At 41.3% G+C, this 13379-nt stretch overlaps 1 protein-coding gene across 1 annotated transcript in view; it reads right to left on the reverse strand.

Moving 5' to 3' along the window:
* Nucleotides 1-1785: 1785 nt before the first annotated feature.
* The window catches only part of LOC109885477 (forkhead box protein N3-like), a 122285-nt gene continuing 110691 nt past the window's right edge, over nucleotides 1786-13379 (reverse strand). Inside the window, exon 6 of the mRNA XM_031787767.1 lies at nucleotides 1786-2419. Within this exon, the coding sequence (XP_031643627.1) occupies nucleotides 1888-2419 (532 nt within the window). The 3' untranslated portion in view covers nucleotides 1786-1887. The remainder of the gene's footprint in view (nucleotides 2420-13379) is intronic.

Raw genomic sequence — 13379 nt, forward strand, 5'->3', positions numbered from 1 at the left:
GCTTATACCTGTATTACTTCAGCTTATACCTGTATTACTTCAGCATATACCTGTATTACTTCAGCTTATACCTGTATTACTTCAGCTTATACCTGTATTACTTCAGCTTATACCTGTATTACTTCAGCTTATACCTGTATTACTTCAGCATATACCTGTATTACTTCAGCTTATACCTGTATTACTTCAGCATATACCTGTATTACTTCAGCTTATACCTGTATTACTTCAGCATATACCTGTATTACTTCAGCTTATACCTGTATTACTTCAGCTTATACCTGTATTACTTCAGCATATACCTGTATTACTTCAGCATATACCTGTATTACTTCAGCTTATACCTGTATTACTTCAGCTTATACCTGTATTACTTCAGCTTATACCTGTATTACTTCAGCTTATACCTGTATTACTTCAGCATATACCTGTATTACTTCAGCTTATACCTGTATTACTTCAGCATATACCTGTGTTACTTCAGCTTATACCTGTATTACTTCAGCTTATACCTGTATTACTTCAGCTTATACCTGTATTACTTCAGCTTATACCTGTATTACTTCAGCATATACCTGTATTACTTCAGCTTATACCTGTATTACTTCAGCATATACCTGTGTTACTTCAGCTTATACCTGTATTACTTCAGCTTATACCTGTATTTCTTCAGCTTATACCTGTATTACTTCAGCGTATACCTGTATTACTTCAGCTTATACCTGTATTACTTCAGCATATACCTGTATTTCTTCAGCTTATACCTGTATTACTTCAGCATATACCTGTATTACTTCAGCATATACCTGTATTACTTCAGTGAACTAGTTGACTAATATAACATTGCTTTAGCCAGGATAGCATGTGTATTTGTGCTTATTTATTGTGACATATTGAGGTATATGGTCACATCCTAACAGGAATATGGAGGCCTTAGACATCAATCTATCTCAAGTTAAGATCTGACCCTGAATACTTACGTTATTACATTTTAATGATCTATATCACTGTAAAAACAAAATAGTCCGTGATAAGCACCCCATAAGAACTTTATACCAGGAAATTCCACCGAAATAACAAGTGTATGATCCTGCTGAAATGTATTATGTAGTGTTAGCTGCGTCTGATGAGCCTGTAAAGGGTAATAGTTTGGGACTGGGTACATTTTGAAAAGAGTAACAATTTGATCCCCTACTCTATTCATACAACCAAGCCGATCCATGGATGGGGCAGTTTTCCAAAAAGGTCATTTTTGTTTCTCATTCGTGTTATTTTCAGCCAACAGAAACCTGCTAACTTAGCTGAATATCAGAAAAAGTTTTGTCTATGGCTTTAATATCCTTTAAACAAATAAAAAACAAACAAAAAAATTAAAAACATATTTTTTGCAACCTTCAAAAACATTAACTTTAAAGATAGGAAAACAAAGTGATTGTTTGTGATATTGCCACAAATCTTTCAGAATTCACCTGATGTCCTGGAAAAAAGAAAGTGTACATTTCTATATTAAAAGTGATGTTTTATATTTCTTTCTCTCTCTCTGTCTCTCTCTCTCTGTCTCTCTCTGTCTCTCTCTCTCTGTCTCTCTCTCTCTGTCTCTCTCTCTCTCTGTCTCTCTCTCTCTGTCTCTCTCTCTCTGTCTCTCTCTCTCTGTCTCTCTCTCTCTGTCTCTCTCTCTCTCTCTCTCTGTCTCTCTCTCTCTGTCTCTCTCTGTCTCTCTCTCTGTCTCTCTCTCTGTCTCTCTCTCTGTCTCTCTCTCTCTGTCTCTCTCTCTGTCTCTCTCTCTCTCTCTCTGTCTGTCTCTCCCTCTGTCTCTCGCTCTCCCTCTCTCTCTCTCTCTCTCTCTCTCTGTCTTTCTGTGCTCTCTCTCTCTCTGTCTTTCTGTGGTCAGTTTTTTGTGGGTTCTTTCTGTTCTTTCTGGCCCTTGGCGGTTCTGTTGGTGATATTGTTCAAGCAGGCCCGGACGCCAGCCAAGTGGAGCAGCGAACCCGCCGCCTCCTTCATCTCCTCGTCATCACTCTCTGGCGGCTTTTCTGCGCGCCGTTTTTTTAGCGGGAGGGTGTCGCTAGCCACGCCCATCCGCTGCTTGGCTTTCAGGAAGTGATGCCGCTTCTTGTTGTGCTGCTGGCTGGAAGGGGTAGAGTCTAACGTGTCTATAGGCCAATCGCGCGGCTCCTCCTTTTTGATCTCCAGCTGGATCTTGCTCTTGTCGTCTTCGTCGTCCTCGTAGTCAAAGTCTGAATCGTTGGCGACGTCACGGGCAATGGGGCGGAGACTGGAGTCGCTGGTGTAGTCGCTGCCGTCATCCGATTGGTTAGTGCTGTAGGTGTGGTCCTCCTTGGGGTCACTGCTGACCAATGGGGAGTCACAGGGGGGATTGCTGTCGCTACGCTTCCGACAGCCTCCGGACAGCACTGACCTAGAGAGAGACAGAGACACAAGTTAGATACAGTGCCTTGCGAAAGTATTCGGCCCCCTTGAACTTTGCGACCTTTTGCCACATTTCAGGCTTCAAACAAAGATATAAAACTGTATTTTTTTGTGAAGAATCAACAACAAGTGGGACACAATCATGAAGTGGAACGACATTTATTGGATATTTCAAACTTTTTTAACAATTCAAAAACTGAAAAATTGGGCGTGCAAAATTATTCAGCCCCTTTACTTTCAGTGCAGCAAACTCTCTCCAGAAGTTCAGTGAGGATCTCTGAATGATCCAATGTTGACCTAAATGACTAATGATGATAAATACAATCCACCTGTGTGTAATCAAGTCTCCGTATAAATGCACCTGCACTGTGATAGTCTCAGAGGTCCGTTAAAAGCGCAGAGAGCATCATGAAGAACAAGGAACACACCAGGCAGGTCCGAGATACTGTTGTGAAGAAGTTTAAAGCCGGATTTGGATACAAAAAGATTTCCCAAGCTTTAAACATCCCAAGGAGCACTGTGCAAGCGATAATATTGAAATGGAAGGAGTATCAGACCACTGCAAATCTACCAAGACCTGGCCGTCCCTCTAAACTTCAGCTAATCTACAGCTGAGGTGGGAGACTCTGTTCATAGGACAACAATCAGTCGTATATTGGACAAATCTGGCCTTTATGGAAGAGTGGCAAGAAGAAAGCCATTTCTTAAAGATATCCATAAAAAGTGTCGTTTAAAGTTTGCCACAAGCCACCTGGGAGACACACCAAACATGTGGAAGAAGGTGCTCTAGTCAAATGAAACCAAAATTGAACTTTTTGGCAACAATGCAAAACGTTATGTTTGGCGTAAAAGCAACACAGCGCATCACCCTGAACACACCATCCCCACTGTCAAACATGGTGGTGGCAGCATCATGGTTTGGGCCTGCTTTTCTTCAGCAGGGACAGGGAAGATGGTTAAAATTGATGGGAAGATGGATGGAGCCAAATACAGGACCATTCTGGAAGAAAACCTGATGGAGTCTGCAAAAGACCTGAGACTGGGACGGAGATTTGTCTTCCAACAAGACAATGATCCAAAACATAAAGCAAAATCTACAATGGAATGGTTCAAAAATAACATATTCAGGTGTTAGAATGGCCAAGTCAAAGTCCAGACCTGAATCCAATCGAGAATCTGTGGAAAGAACTGAAAACTGCTGTTCACAAATGCTCTCCATCCAACCTCACTGAGCTCGAGCTGTTTTGCAAGGAGGAATGGGAAAAATTTTCAGTCTATCGATGTGCAAAACTGATAGAGACATACCCCAAGCGACTTACAGCTGTAATCGCAGCAAAAGGTGGCGCTACAAAGTATTAACTTAAAGGGGGCTGAATCATTTTGCACGCCCAATTTTTCAGTTTTTGATTTGTTAAAAAAGTTTGAAATATCCAATAAATGTTGTTCCACTTCATGATTGTGTCCCACTTGTTGTTGATTCTTTACAAAAAAATACAGTTTTATATCTTTATGTTTGAAGCCTGAAATGTGGCAAAAGGTCGCAAAGTTCAAGGGGGCCGAATACTTTCGCAAGGCACTGTACACTTACATAAACACACATACACACACAAACACTGAAACAGACAGCAGACACAAACTAACACTAACTAACGTAAACATTACAAACTCTACAGCTCCCTGCATTTGACTAGAAGCGAGAATCTGTCACGCAAAGTAGCACAACACTCTGCAAGTTTGCAACGGCTGTGATTTCAATATAAAACCTGTGACAATTCAATTCCCCCCCTTGGGGATCATGGAAGTACCATTCAATTCGAGTCGATTCACTTTGTGTGACAGGCTGACAGCACTACAAATCCTACATTGGTGATTATCAGTGTATGTACACAGTAAGTCCCCAATCAATACTCTAAACTGCCCGACTGTCAACAGAACATCAAGATGAAATGTATTTTGAATTTTGTTCCAGCAATACGGGGCAATAAAACTAAAAGCAGATTTACCTAGCGAGGTGGAGACCCTGGGAACCTCAAGAGTTAACCAATCCTGTCAACTGATTTACCTAGCTAGGTGGAGACCCTGGGAACCTCAAGAGTTAACCAGACCTGTCAACGGATAAAGCAACTCCGTACTTCAACAGCAGTGGCGGCCAGTGCCGTTTAAGATGAGGGAGGATGATTATTTCTTTCATGGCCTTATTTCTTTTACAGCATATTGGATGACTGTCATTCATATTCCATTCACCCAGATCAATGTAACATCCATAGGTTTAGGCTAGTACATGATACTAGAATTGTCCCTGTACCCCATCATGATGTTGCTACAACCTAGCCCATGAAAGAGTGTTTACAACGTAGGTGCGCAGGTCGAAAGAATTTTAAGTAGTCAAGGCGACAGAAAGTGATCAATTCAACACTGCCTTGCACTCTTGTCTGCATCTACATCTCTCATTCAAGGGTTTTTCTTTATTTTTTTAATTATTTTTTTTACATTGTAGAATAATATTAAAGACATCAAAATTATGAAATAACACATACGGAATCATGTAGTAACCAAAGAAGTGTTAATCAAATATTATATATCTTATATTTGAGATTCTTCAAAGTAGCAACCCTTTGCCTTGATGGCAGCTGTGCACACTCTTGACATTGGGATCGAAGCAGGGTCTGTAGTAACGCCACTAGCACTGTGATGCAGTGCCTTAGACCGCTTCGCCACTCGGGAGCCCAAAACTGTGACGTTGTCACGTCATAGTCAACATAGGAACTAGAACGAATGCGTTAGTAATCCCGCTACAATCATGCAGTACAGTGTACAGTCAGCAGCAAGCAGTTTAGAAGTTACAGAGGCGGGCCACGGGTGGCAATACATTTATAAAAACCAAAAGCTTTCCTTAACTTGGAAGAGTTACAGTGTTGGATAGCCATAGCCAGCTAGCTAATATAGCATCCCTCTCTATTTGAGCCGGGTGTTTGAGTAGGCTAAACTAGCTAACTGTATTCAATGCTAGCTAAGTAAGTGAAAGCGAACAAAAATATACTAAAAAATATATCTAGCTCTCTCTCTCGTGCTTCTCCTTAATTTGGAAAGAAATGAATTTGTTCAAAACCATTTAACTATTGTCTTTCTCTCTCTCTTTGGGTCAACTCTTCACCACATTTTATGCACTGCAGTGCTAGCTATCTGTAGCTAATGCTTTCAGTACTAGATTAATTCTCTGATCCTTTGATTGGGTGGACAACATGCCAGTTCATGCTTGAAGATCTTTGACAGGTTGGAGGACATCCCCCGGAAGTTGTCATAATTACTGTGTAAGTCTATGGAAGGGGGTAAGAACCATGAGCCTCCTAGGTTTTGCCAATATACCCAGAGGTACACCATGGTGCTAACCTACAGAGTGCTGTTGAGGCAAAGCAGTGTTTCAATCAATTATTTGGTGAAGTGAAAATATTTGGTCTAGTTTTATCAAAAAATAATAAGTTAAAAATTGTTTCACTATTTTTATTTTTATGAAATTCACTGAAAGGCACGATTTCTTTCTGTAGAAAAAGCCAACTTTAAATCTTAGCTTTTTTAACCAGCTCATCTATATGTTTTTTGAATGTCAAATCCATATCAATCCAAATGCCTAAGTATTTATATGTGGGAACACATTCGATTAAAGAACCATCTAATGTGTGAACATGCAGTTCATCTGAAACAGTCTCACGAGACTTTCTCTTGTTTTGCCTGTATTAAGCACAAGTTTTATATCAGCAAGGGTTTCTCGCATAGCTATAAAATCTGACTGTAGTTTTGACACAGCCATATCAACAGTCAGAGCAATAGAATACATAATACTATCATCTGGATATAGATGAAGTTAAAACATGTTTAACAGATTTACCAATGGTGTTTATATAAATAATGAAGAGAACAGGTTCCCAAAATCGACCCCCTGTGGTACACCTTTATGTATTTCAAGAAATTCCATCAATCACGATGACCTGGGATCTGTCACTAAGATAATCATGGTATCATGAACAGATTTTCAGAGCTTAGACCTATCGAGGACGACTTATTCAATAAAATAGCAACAGTATCACAAGCTTCAGAACGAACATTTCATTTGAGTGTGGAAAGCATTGATAAGATCATTAACTACTAAAGTGGTTGGTGTTGTAATAGGGCCCAGTTCTAAACCCTGATTGGTTTAGTAGTAGTGCCCAGGCCCAGGTCTAAACCCTGATTGGTTTAGTAGTAGTGACCAGGCCCAGGTCTAAACCCTGATTTGTTTAGTAGTACTGCCCAGGCCTAGGTCTAAACCCTGATTGGTTTAGTATTAGTGCCCAGGCCTAAACCCTGATTGGTTTAGTAATAGTGCCCAGGCCCAGGCCTAAACCCCGATTGGTTTAGTAATAGTGCCCAGGCCCAGGTCTAAACCCTGATTGGTTTAGTAGTGGTGCCCAGGCCCAGGCCTAAACCCTGATTGGTTTAGTAATAGTGCCCAGCCCTAAACCCTCATTGGTTTAGTAATAGTGCACAGGCCCAGATCTAAACCCTGATTGGTTTAGTAATAGTGCCCAGGCCCATGCCTAAACCCTGATTGGTTTAGTAATAGTGCCCAGGTCCAGACCTAAACCCTGATTGGTTTAGTAGTAGTGCCCAGGCCTAAACCCTGATTGGTTTAGTAATAGTGCCCAGCCCTAAACCCTGATTGGTTTAGTAATAGTGCCCAGGCCTAGGTCTAAAGCCTGATTGGTTTAGTAGTAGTGCCCATCCCTAAACCCTGATTGGCTTAGTAATAATGCCCAGGCCTAAACCCTGATTGGTTTAGTACTAGTGCCCATCCCTAAACCCTGATTGGCTTAGTAATAGTGCCCAGGCCCAGGTCTAAACCCTGATTGGTTCACATTACATTTCTCAGAAAAAAAATAGCAAAGTTGTACATTTTACCAAGGATCTTAGCTAGACAAGGAAGCCTTCAAATGGGCGATAATGAATAAGATCACTACGATCCCGCCCCTATGGAGAGGCAGCACAACAGCAGATTTCCATAGTTTTTGAATAGTTCCTGATGACAATGTTAAATAAACACTCTGAGTTACTGAGCCAATGACGACACTGCACACTTAACAAGACCGGGATCTAATCAAATCTGTATTATTGTATTATTCTACTGTATTATTGAGTGTATATTTGTTTATTCCATGTTTTGTTGTATGTGTCGAACTGCTATGCTTTATCTTGGCCAGGTCGCAGTTGCAAATGAGAACTTGTTCTCAACCTGCCTACCTGGTTAAATAAAGGTGTTCTCAACCTGCCTACCTGGTTAAATAAAGGTGTTCTCAACCTGCCTACCTGGTTAAATAAAGGTGTTCTCAACCTGCCTACCTGGTTAAATAAAGGTGTTCTCAACCTGCCTACCTGGTTAAATAAAGGTGTTCTCAACCTGCCTACCTGGTTAAATAAAGGTGTTCTCAACCTGCCTACCTGGTTAAATAAAGGTGTTCTCAACTAGCCTACCTGGTTAAATAAAGGTGTTCTCAACCTGCCTACCTGGTTAAATAAAAGTGAAATAAAATGAAATCAAATAGAAAATCAAATCAAATGTTATTGGTCACATGCACATGGTTAGCAGATGTTATTGGTCACATGCACATGGTTAGCAGATGTTATTGGTCACATGCACATGGTTAGCAGATGTTAATGTGAGTGTAGAGAAATGCTTGTGCTTCTAGTTCCAATCATTCAGTAATATCTAACAAGTAATCTAACAATTTCACAACAACTACGTTATACACACAAGTGTAAGGAATTAATAACAATATGTACATATAAAGATATGGATGAGTGATGGCCGATCGGCATAGGCAAGATGCAGTCGATGGTATAGAGTACCGTATATACATATGAGATGAGTAATGTAGGGTATGTAAACATTATATATAGTGGCATTGTTTAAAGTGACTAGTGATACATTTATTACATCCAATTTTTTATTATTTGTCACGCCCTGACCTTAGAGATCCTTTTTATGTCTCTATTTTGGTTTGGTCAGGGCGTGAGTTGGGGTGGGCATTCTTTGTTTTGTGTTCTATGTTTTCTATTTCTATGTGTTTGGCCGGGTGTGGTTCTCAATCAGAGGCAGCTGTCTATCGTTGTCTCTAATTGAGAACCATACTTAGGTAGCTTTTTCCCACTTGGGTTTTGTGGGTAGTTGCTTTCTGTTTTTGTGTTTCTGCACCAGACAGAACTGTTTCGGTTGTTCTCTTTGTTGTTTTGCTATTCAGTGTTCAGTTCAACTAATAAAAGATGAACACGTACCACGCTGCACCTTGGTCCTCACCTTCTTCCACCAACAGCCATTACATTTTTAAAGTGGCTAGAGGTAATTAGTCGGGCCCTGTGGATTTCTTTATTGTCTATAGCTAACAAAGCATCCAGGACTTATTTTTGCAAATAGCCCGAAAAGAAAAGCTTTAACTATCATTCATCAAGTTTCCCCTATCAGCATCCGGCCCAATATCATTGTGAATAGGCTTAGAGGTTGTTTCAAAGAGATAGCCCGCTGAAATAAAATGGTGATTAGATGTATCAATGATGGACTTTTTTTTCTTCGTAATGAGGCCAGTGTCTGAATGAATTTGTTGTGGCAGAGAGGAGGAAGTAGAACCCTTCAGGAATTTGTCTCTTAGTGATGACACGAGGCTCAGATATTTGGTATTCACACATCTCTAACACAAACAACAGGGCAGTGGTGTGAAGTACTTTAAGAAAACTCCTTTAGAGTACGACTTAAGTCGTTTTTTTTCAGTATCTGTACTTTACTTTACTACTTATATTTTTGACAACTTTTACTTTTACCTCACCACATTCCTAAAGAAAACAATGTACTTTTTACTCCATACAGTTTCCCTGACTCCCAAAAGTACATTTTAAAGGCTTAGCAGGACAGGAAAGTGGTCCAATTCACACGCTTATCAAGAGAACATCCCTGATCATCTCTACTGCCTCTCATCTGGCGGACTCACTAAACACAAAAACGTGTAAATTATGTCTAAGTGTTGAAGTGTGCCCCTAGCTATCCGTAAATAAAAATTGTGCCGTATGGTTTGCTTAATAACATACAGTTGAAATGATTTATACATTACTTTACTTTTTTTTAATACTTAAGCATCTAAAACGAAATACTTTTAGACTTTTACTGTAGAAGTAATTTAATATATGTAATTACTTGTTGACTCACTTTTACTTGAGTCATTTTCTCTTTAGCCTTTCCTTTTAATACAGTATGACTTATAGATACTTTCCCCACCACTGCAACAGGGCAAAGGTCACTAATGTCTTCGGTGAAGACACTAACAGAAACACATTTCTCTGGCGTAGTCATAACATCATAACATCGTTATGAATTGTTATAACTGCTATATGACTACCGTGAGTGCCAGAGATCTGAGGGGGGGTGTTAACTGTGAAGAAGTGTTATTTACTATCATACAGATTGTATCATACAGATGCAGTTCTTTCCTAAAAAAAAGGTAAAGTTGACCTAGGTAAATCATACATTTATTTTTATTTTTTTATTTATTTTACCTTTATTTAACCAGGTAGGCTAGTTGAGAACACCTTTATTTAACCAGGTAGGCAAGTTGAGAACACCTTTATTTAACCAGGTAGGCAAGTTGAGAACACCTTTATTTAACCAGGTAGGCAAGTTGAGAACAAGTTCTCATTTACAATTGCGACCTGGCCAAGATAAAGCAAAGCAGTTCGACAGATAAAACGACACAGAGTTACACATGGAGTAAAAACAAACATACAGTCAATAATGCAGTATAAACAAGTCTATATACAATGTGAGCAAATGAGGTGAGAAGGGAGGTAAAGGCAAAAAAGGCCATGATGGCAAAGTAAGTACAATATAGCAAGTAAAATACTGGAATGGTAGTTTTGCAATGGAAGAATGTGCAAAGTAGAAATAAAAAAATAATGGGGTGCAAAGGAGCAAAATAAATAAATAAATTAAAATTAAATACAGTTGGGAAAGAGGTAGTTGTTTGGGCTAAATTATAGGTGGGCTATGTACAGGTGCAGTAATCTGTGAGCTGCTCTGACAGTTGGTGCTTAAAGCTAGTGAGGGAGATAAGTGTTTCCAGTTTCAGAGATTTTTGTAGTTCGTTCCAGTCATTGGCAGCAGAGAACTGGAAGGAGAGGCGGCCAAAGAAAGAATTGGTTTTGGGGGTGACTAGAGAGATATACCTGCTGGAGCGTGTGCTACAGGTGGGAGATGCTATGGTGACCAGCGAGCTGAGATAAGGGGGGACTTTACCTAGCAGGGTCTTGTAGATGACATGGAGCCAGTGGGTTTGGCGACGAGTATGAAGCGAGGGCCAGCCATCGAGAGCGTACAGGTCGCAATGGTGGGTAGTATATGGGGCTTTGGTGATAAAACGGATTGCACTGTGATAGACTGCATCCAATTTGTTGAGTAGTCAAAGTCGAGGATTGGTAGGATGGTCAGTTTTACAAGGGTATGTTTGGCAGCATGAGTGAAGGATGCTTTTTTGCGAAATAGGAAGCCAATTCTAGATTTAACTTTGGATTGGAGATGTTTGATATGGGTCTGGAAGGAGAGTTTACAGTCTAACCAGACACCTAAGTATTTGTAGTTGTCCACGTATTCTAAGTCAGAGCCGTCCAGAGTAGTGATGTTGGACAGGCGGGTAGGTGCAGGTAGCGATCGGTTGAAGAGCATGCATTTAGTTTTACTTGTATTTAAGAGCAATTGGAGGCCACGGAAGGAGAGTTGTATGGCATTGAAGCTTGCCTGGAGGGTTGTTAACACAGTGTCCAAAGAAGGGCCGGAAGTATACAGAATGGTGTCGTCTGCGTAGAGGTGGATCAGGGACTCACCAGCAGCAAGAGCGACCTCATTGATGTATACAGAGAAGAGAGTCGGTCCAAGAATTGAACCCTGTGGCACCCCCATAGAGACTGCCAGAGGTCCGGACAGCAGACCCTCCGATTTGACACACTGAACTCTATCAGAGAAGTAGTTGGTGAACCAGGCGAGGCAATCATTTGAGAAACCAAGGCTGTCGAGTCTGCCGATGAGGATATGGTGATTGACAGAGTCGAAAGCCTTGGCCAGATCAATGAATACGGCTGCACAGTAATGTTTCTTATCGATGGCGGTTAAGATATCGTTTAGGACCTTGAGCGTGGCTGAGGTGCACCCATGACCAGCTCTGAAACCGGATTGCATAGCAGAGAAGGTATGGTGAGATTCGAAATGGTCGGTAATCTGTTTGTTGACTTGGCTTTCGAAGACCTTAGAAAGGCACGGTAGGATAGATATAGGTCTGTAGCAGTTTGGGTCAAGAGTGTCCCCCCCTTTGAAGAGGGGGATGACCGCAGCTGCTTTCCAATCTTTGGGAATCTCAGACGACACGAAAGAGAGGTTGAACAGGCTAGTAATAGGGGTGGCAACAATTTCGGCAGATAATTTTAGAAAGAAAGGGTCCAGATTGTCTAGCCCGGCTGATTTGTAGGGGTCCAGATTTTGCAGCTCTTTCAGAACATCAGCTGAATGGATTTGGGAGAAGGAGAAATGGGGAAGGCTTGGGCGAGTTGCTGTTGGGGGTGCAGTGCTGTTGTCCGGGGTAGGAGTAGCCAGGTGGAAAGCATGGCCAGCCGTAGAAAAATGCTTATTGAAATTCTCAATTATGGTGGATTTATCAGTGGTGACAGTGTTTCCTATCTTCAGTGCAGTGGGCAGCTGGGAGGAGGTGTTCTTATTCTCCATGGACTTTACAGTGTCCCAGAACTTTTTTGAGTTAGTGTTGCAGGAAGCAAATTTCTGCTTGAAAAAGCTAGCCTTGGCTTTTCTAACTGCCTGTGTATAATGATTTCTAGCTTCCCTGAACAGCTGCATATCACGGGGGCTGTTCGATGCTAATGCAGAACGCCATAGGATGTTTTTGTGTTGGTTAAGGGCAGTCAGGTCTGGGGAGAACCAAGGGCTATATCTGTTCCTGGTTCTAAATTTCTTAAATGGGGCATGTTTATTTAAGATGGTTAGGAAGGCATTTTTAAAAAATATCCAGGCATCCTCTACTGACGGGATGAGATCAATATCCTTCCAGGATACCCCGGCCAGGTCGATTAGAAAGGCCTGCTCGCAGAAGTGTTTCAGGGAGCGTTTTACAGTGATGAGTGGAGGTCGTTTGACCGCTGACCCATTACGGATGCAGGCAATGAGGCAGTGATCGCTGAGATCTTGGTTGAAGACAGCAGAGGTGTATTTAGAGGGGAAGTTGGTTAGGATGATATCTATGAGGGTGCCCGTGTTTAAGGTTTTGGGGAGGTACCTGGTAGGTTCATTGATTATTTGTGTGAGATTGAGGGCATCAAGTTTAGATTGTAGGATGGCTGGGGTGTTAAGCATGTTCCAGTTTAGGTCGCCTAGCAGCACGAACTCTGAAGATAGATGGGGGGCAATCAGTTCACATATGGTGTCCAGAGCACAGCTGGGGGCAGAGGGTGGTCTATAGCAGGCGGCAACGGTGAGAGACTTGTTTTTAGAGAGGTGGACATACACAAACTGTATTTAAAAGTGAACTATCGCTTTAAGCCTCGTCATTCTCCCATGCCAATTACCAGCCAACCAGTCTGCTAAGTTAAGATGTTCCCTCCATCAGTCGGTATCATGTCTTGCAGCTTCCTCACTAACTAGTGTGTTAAAAGCCAAGCTCTGAGTGTCTCTGGCCATCTTGTCTTCTCTGTACATTTAAACCTCATGAATTATATTAGGAGCACAGCAGGCTTAGACAAATCCTATCTATTATACATGTCTAAATGCGTTGTCAGTCAGTCTCTCTGCCCTGAGTGTGTGTGAGGGGGGGGTCTGTGTGTGTGTGTGTGTGTGTGTGTGTGTGTGTGTGTGTGTGTGTGTGTGTGTGTGTGTG

The sequence above is a fragment of the Oncorhynchus kisutch genome, linkage group LG14 (assembly GCF_002021735.2).
Source record: "Oncorhynchus kisutch isolate 150728-3 linkage group LG14, Okis_V2, whole genome shotgun sequence".
Lineage (NCBI taxonomy): Eukaryota > Metazoa > Chordata > Actinopteri > Salmoniformes > Salmonidae > Oncorhynchus > Oncorhynchus kisutch.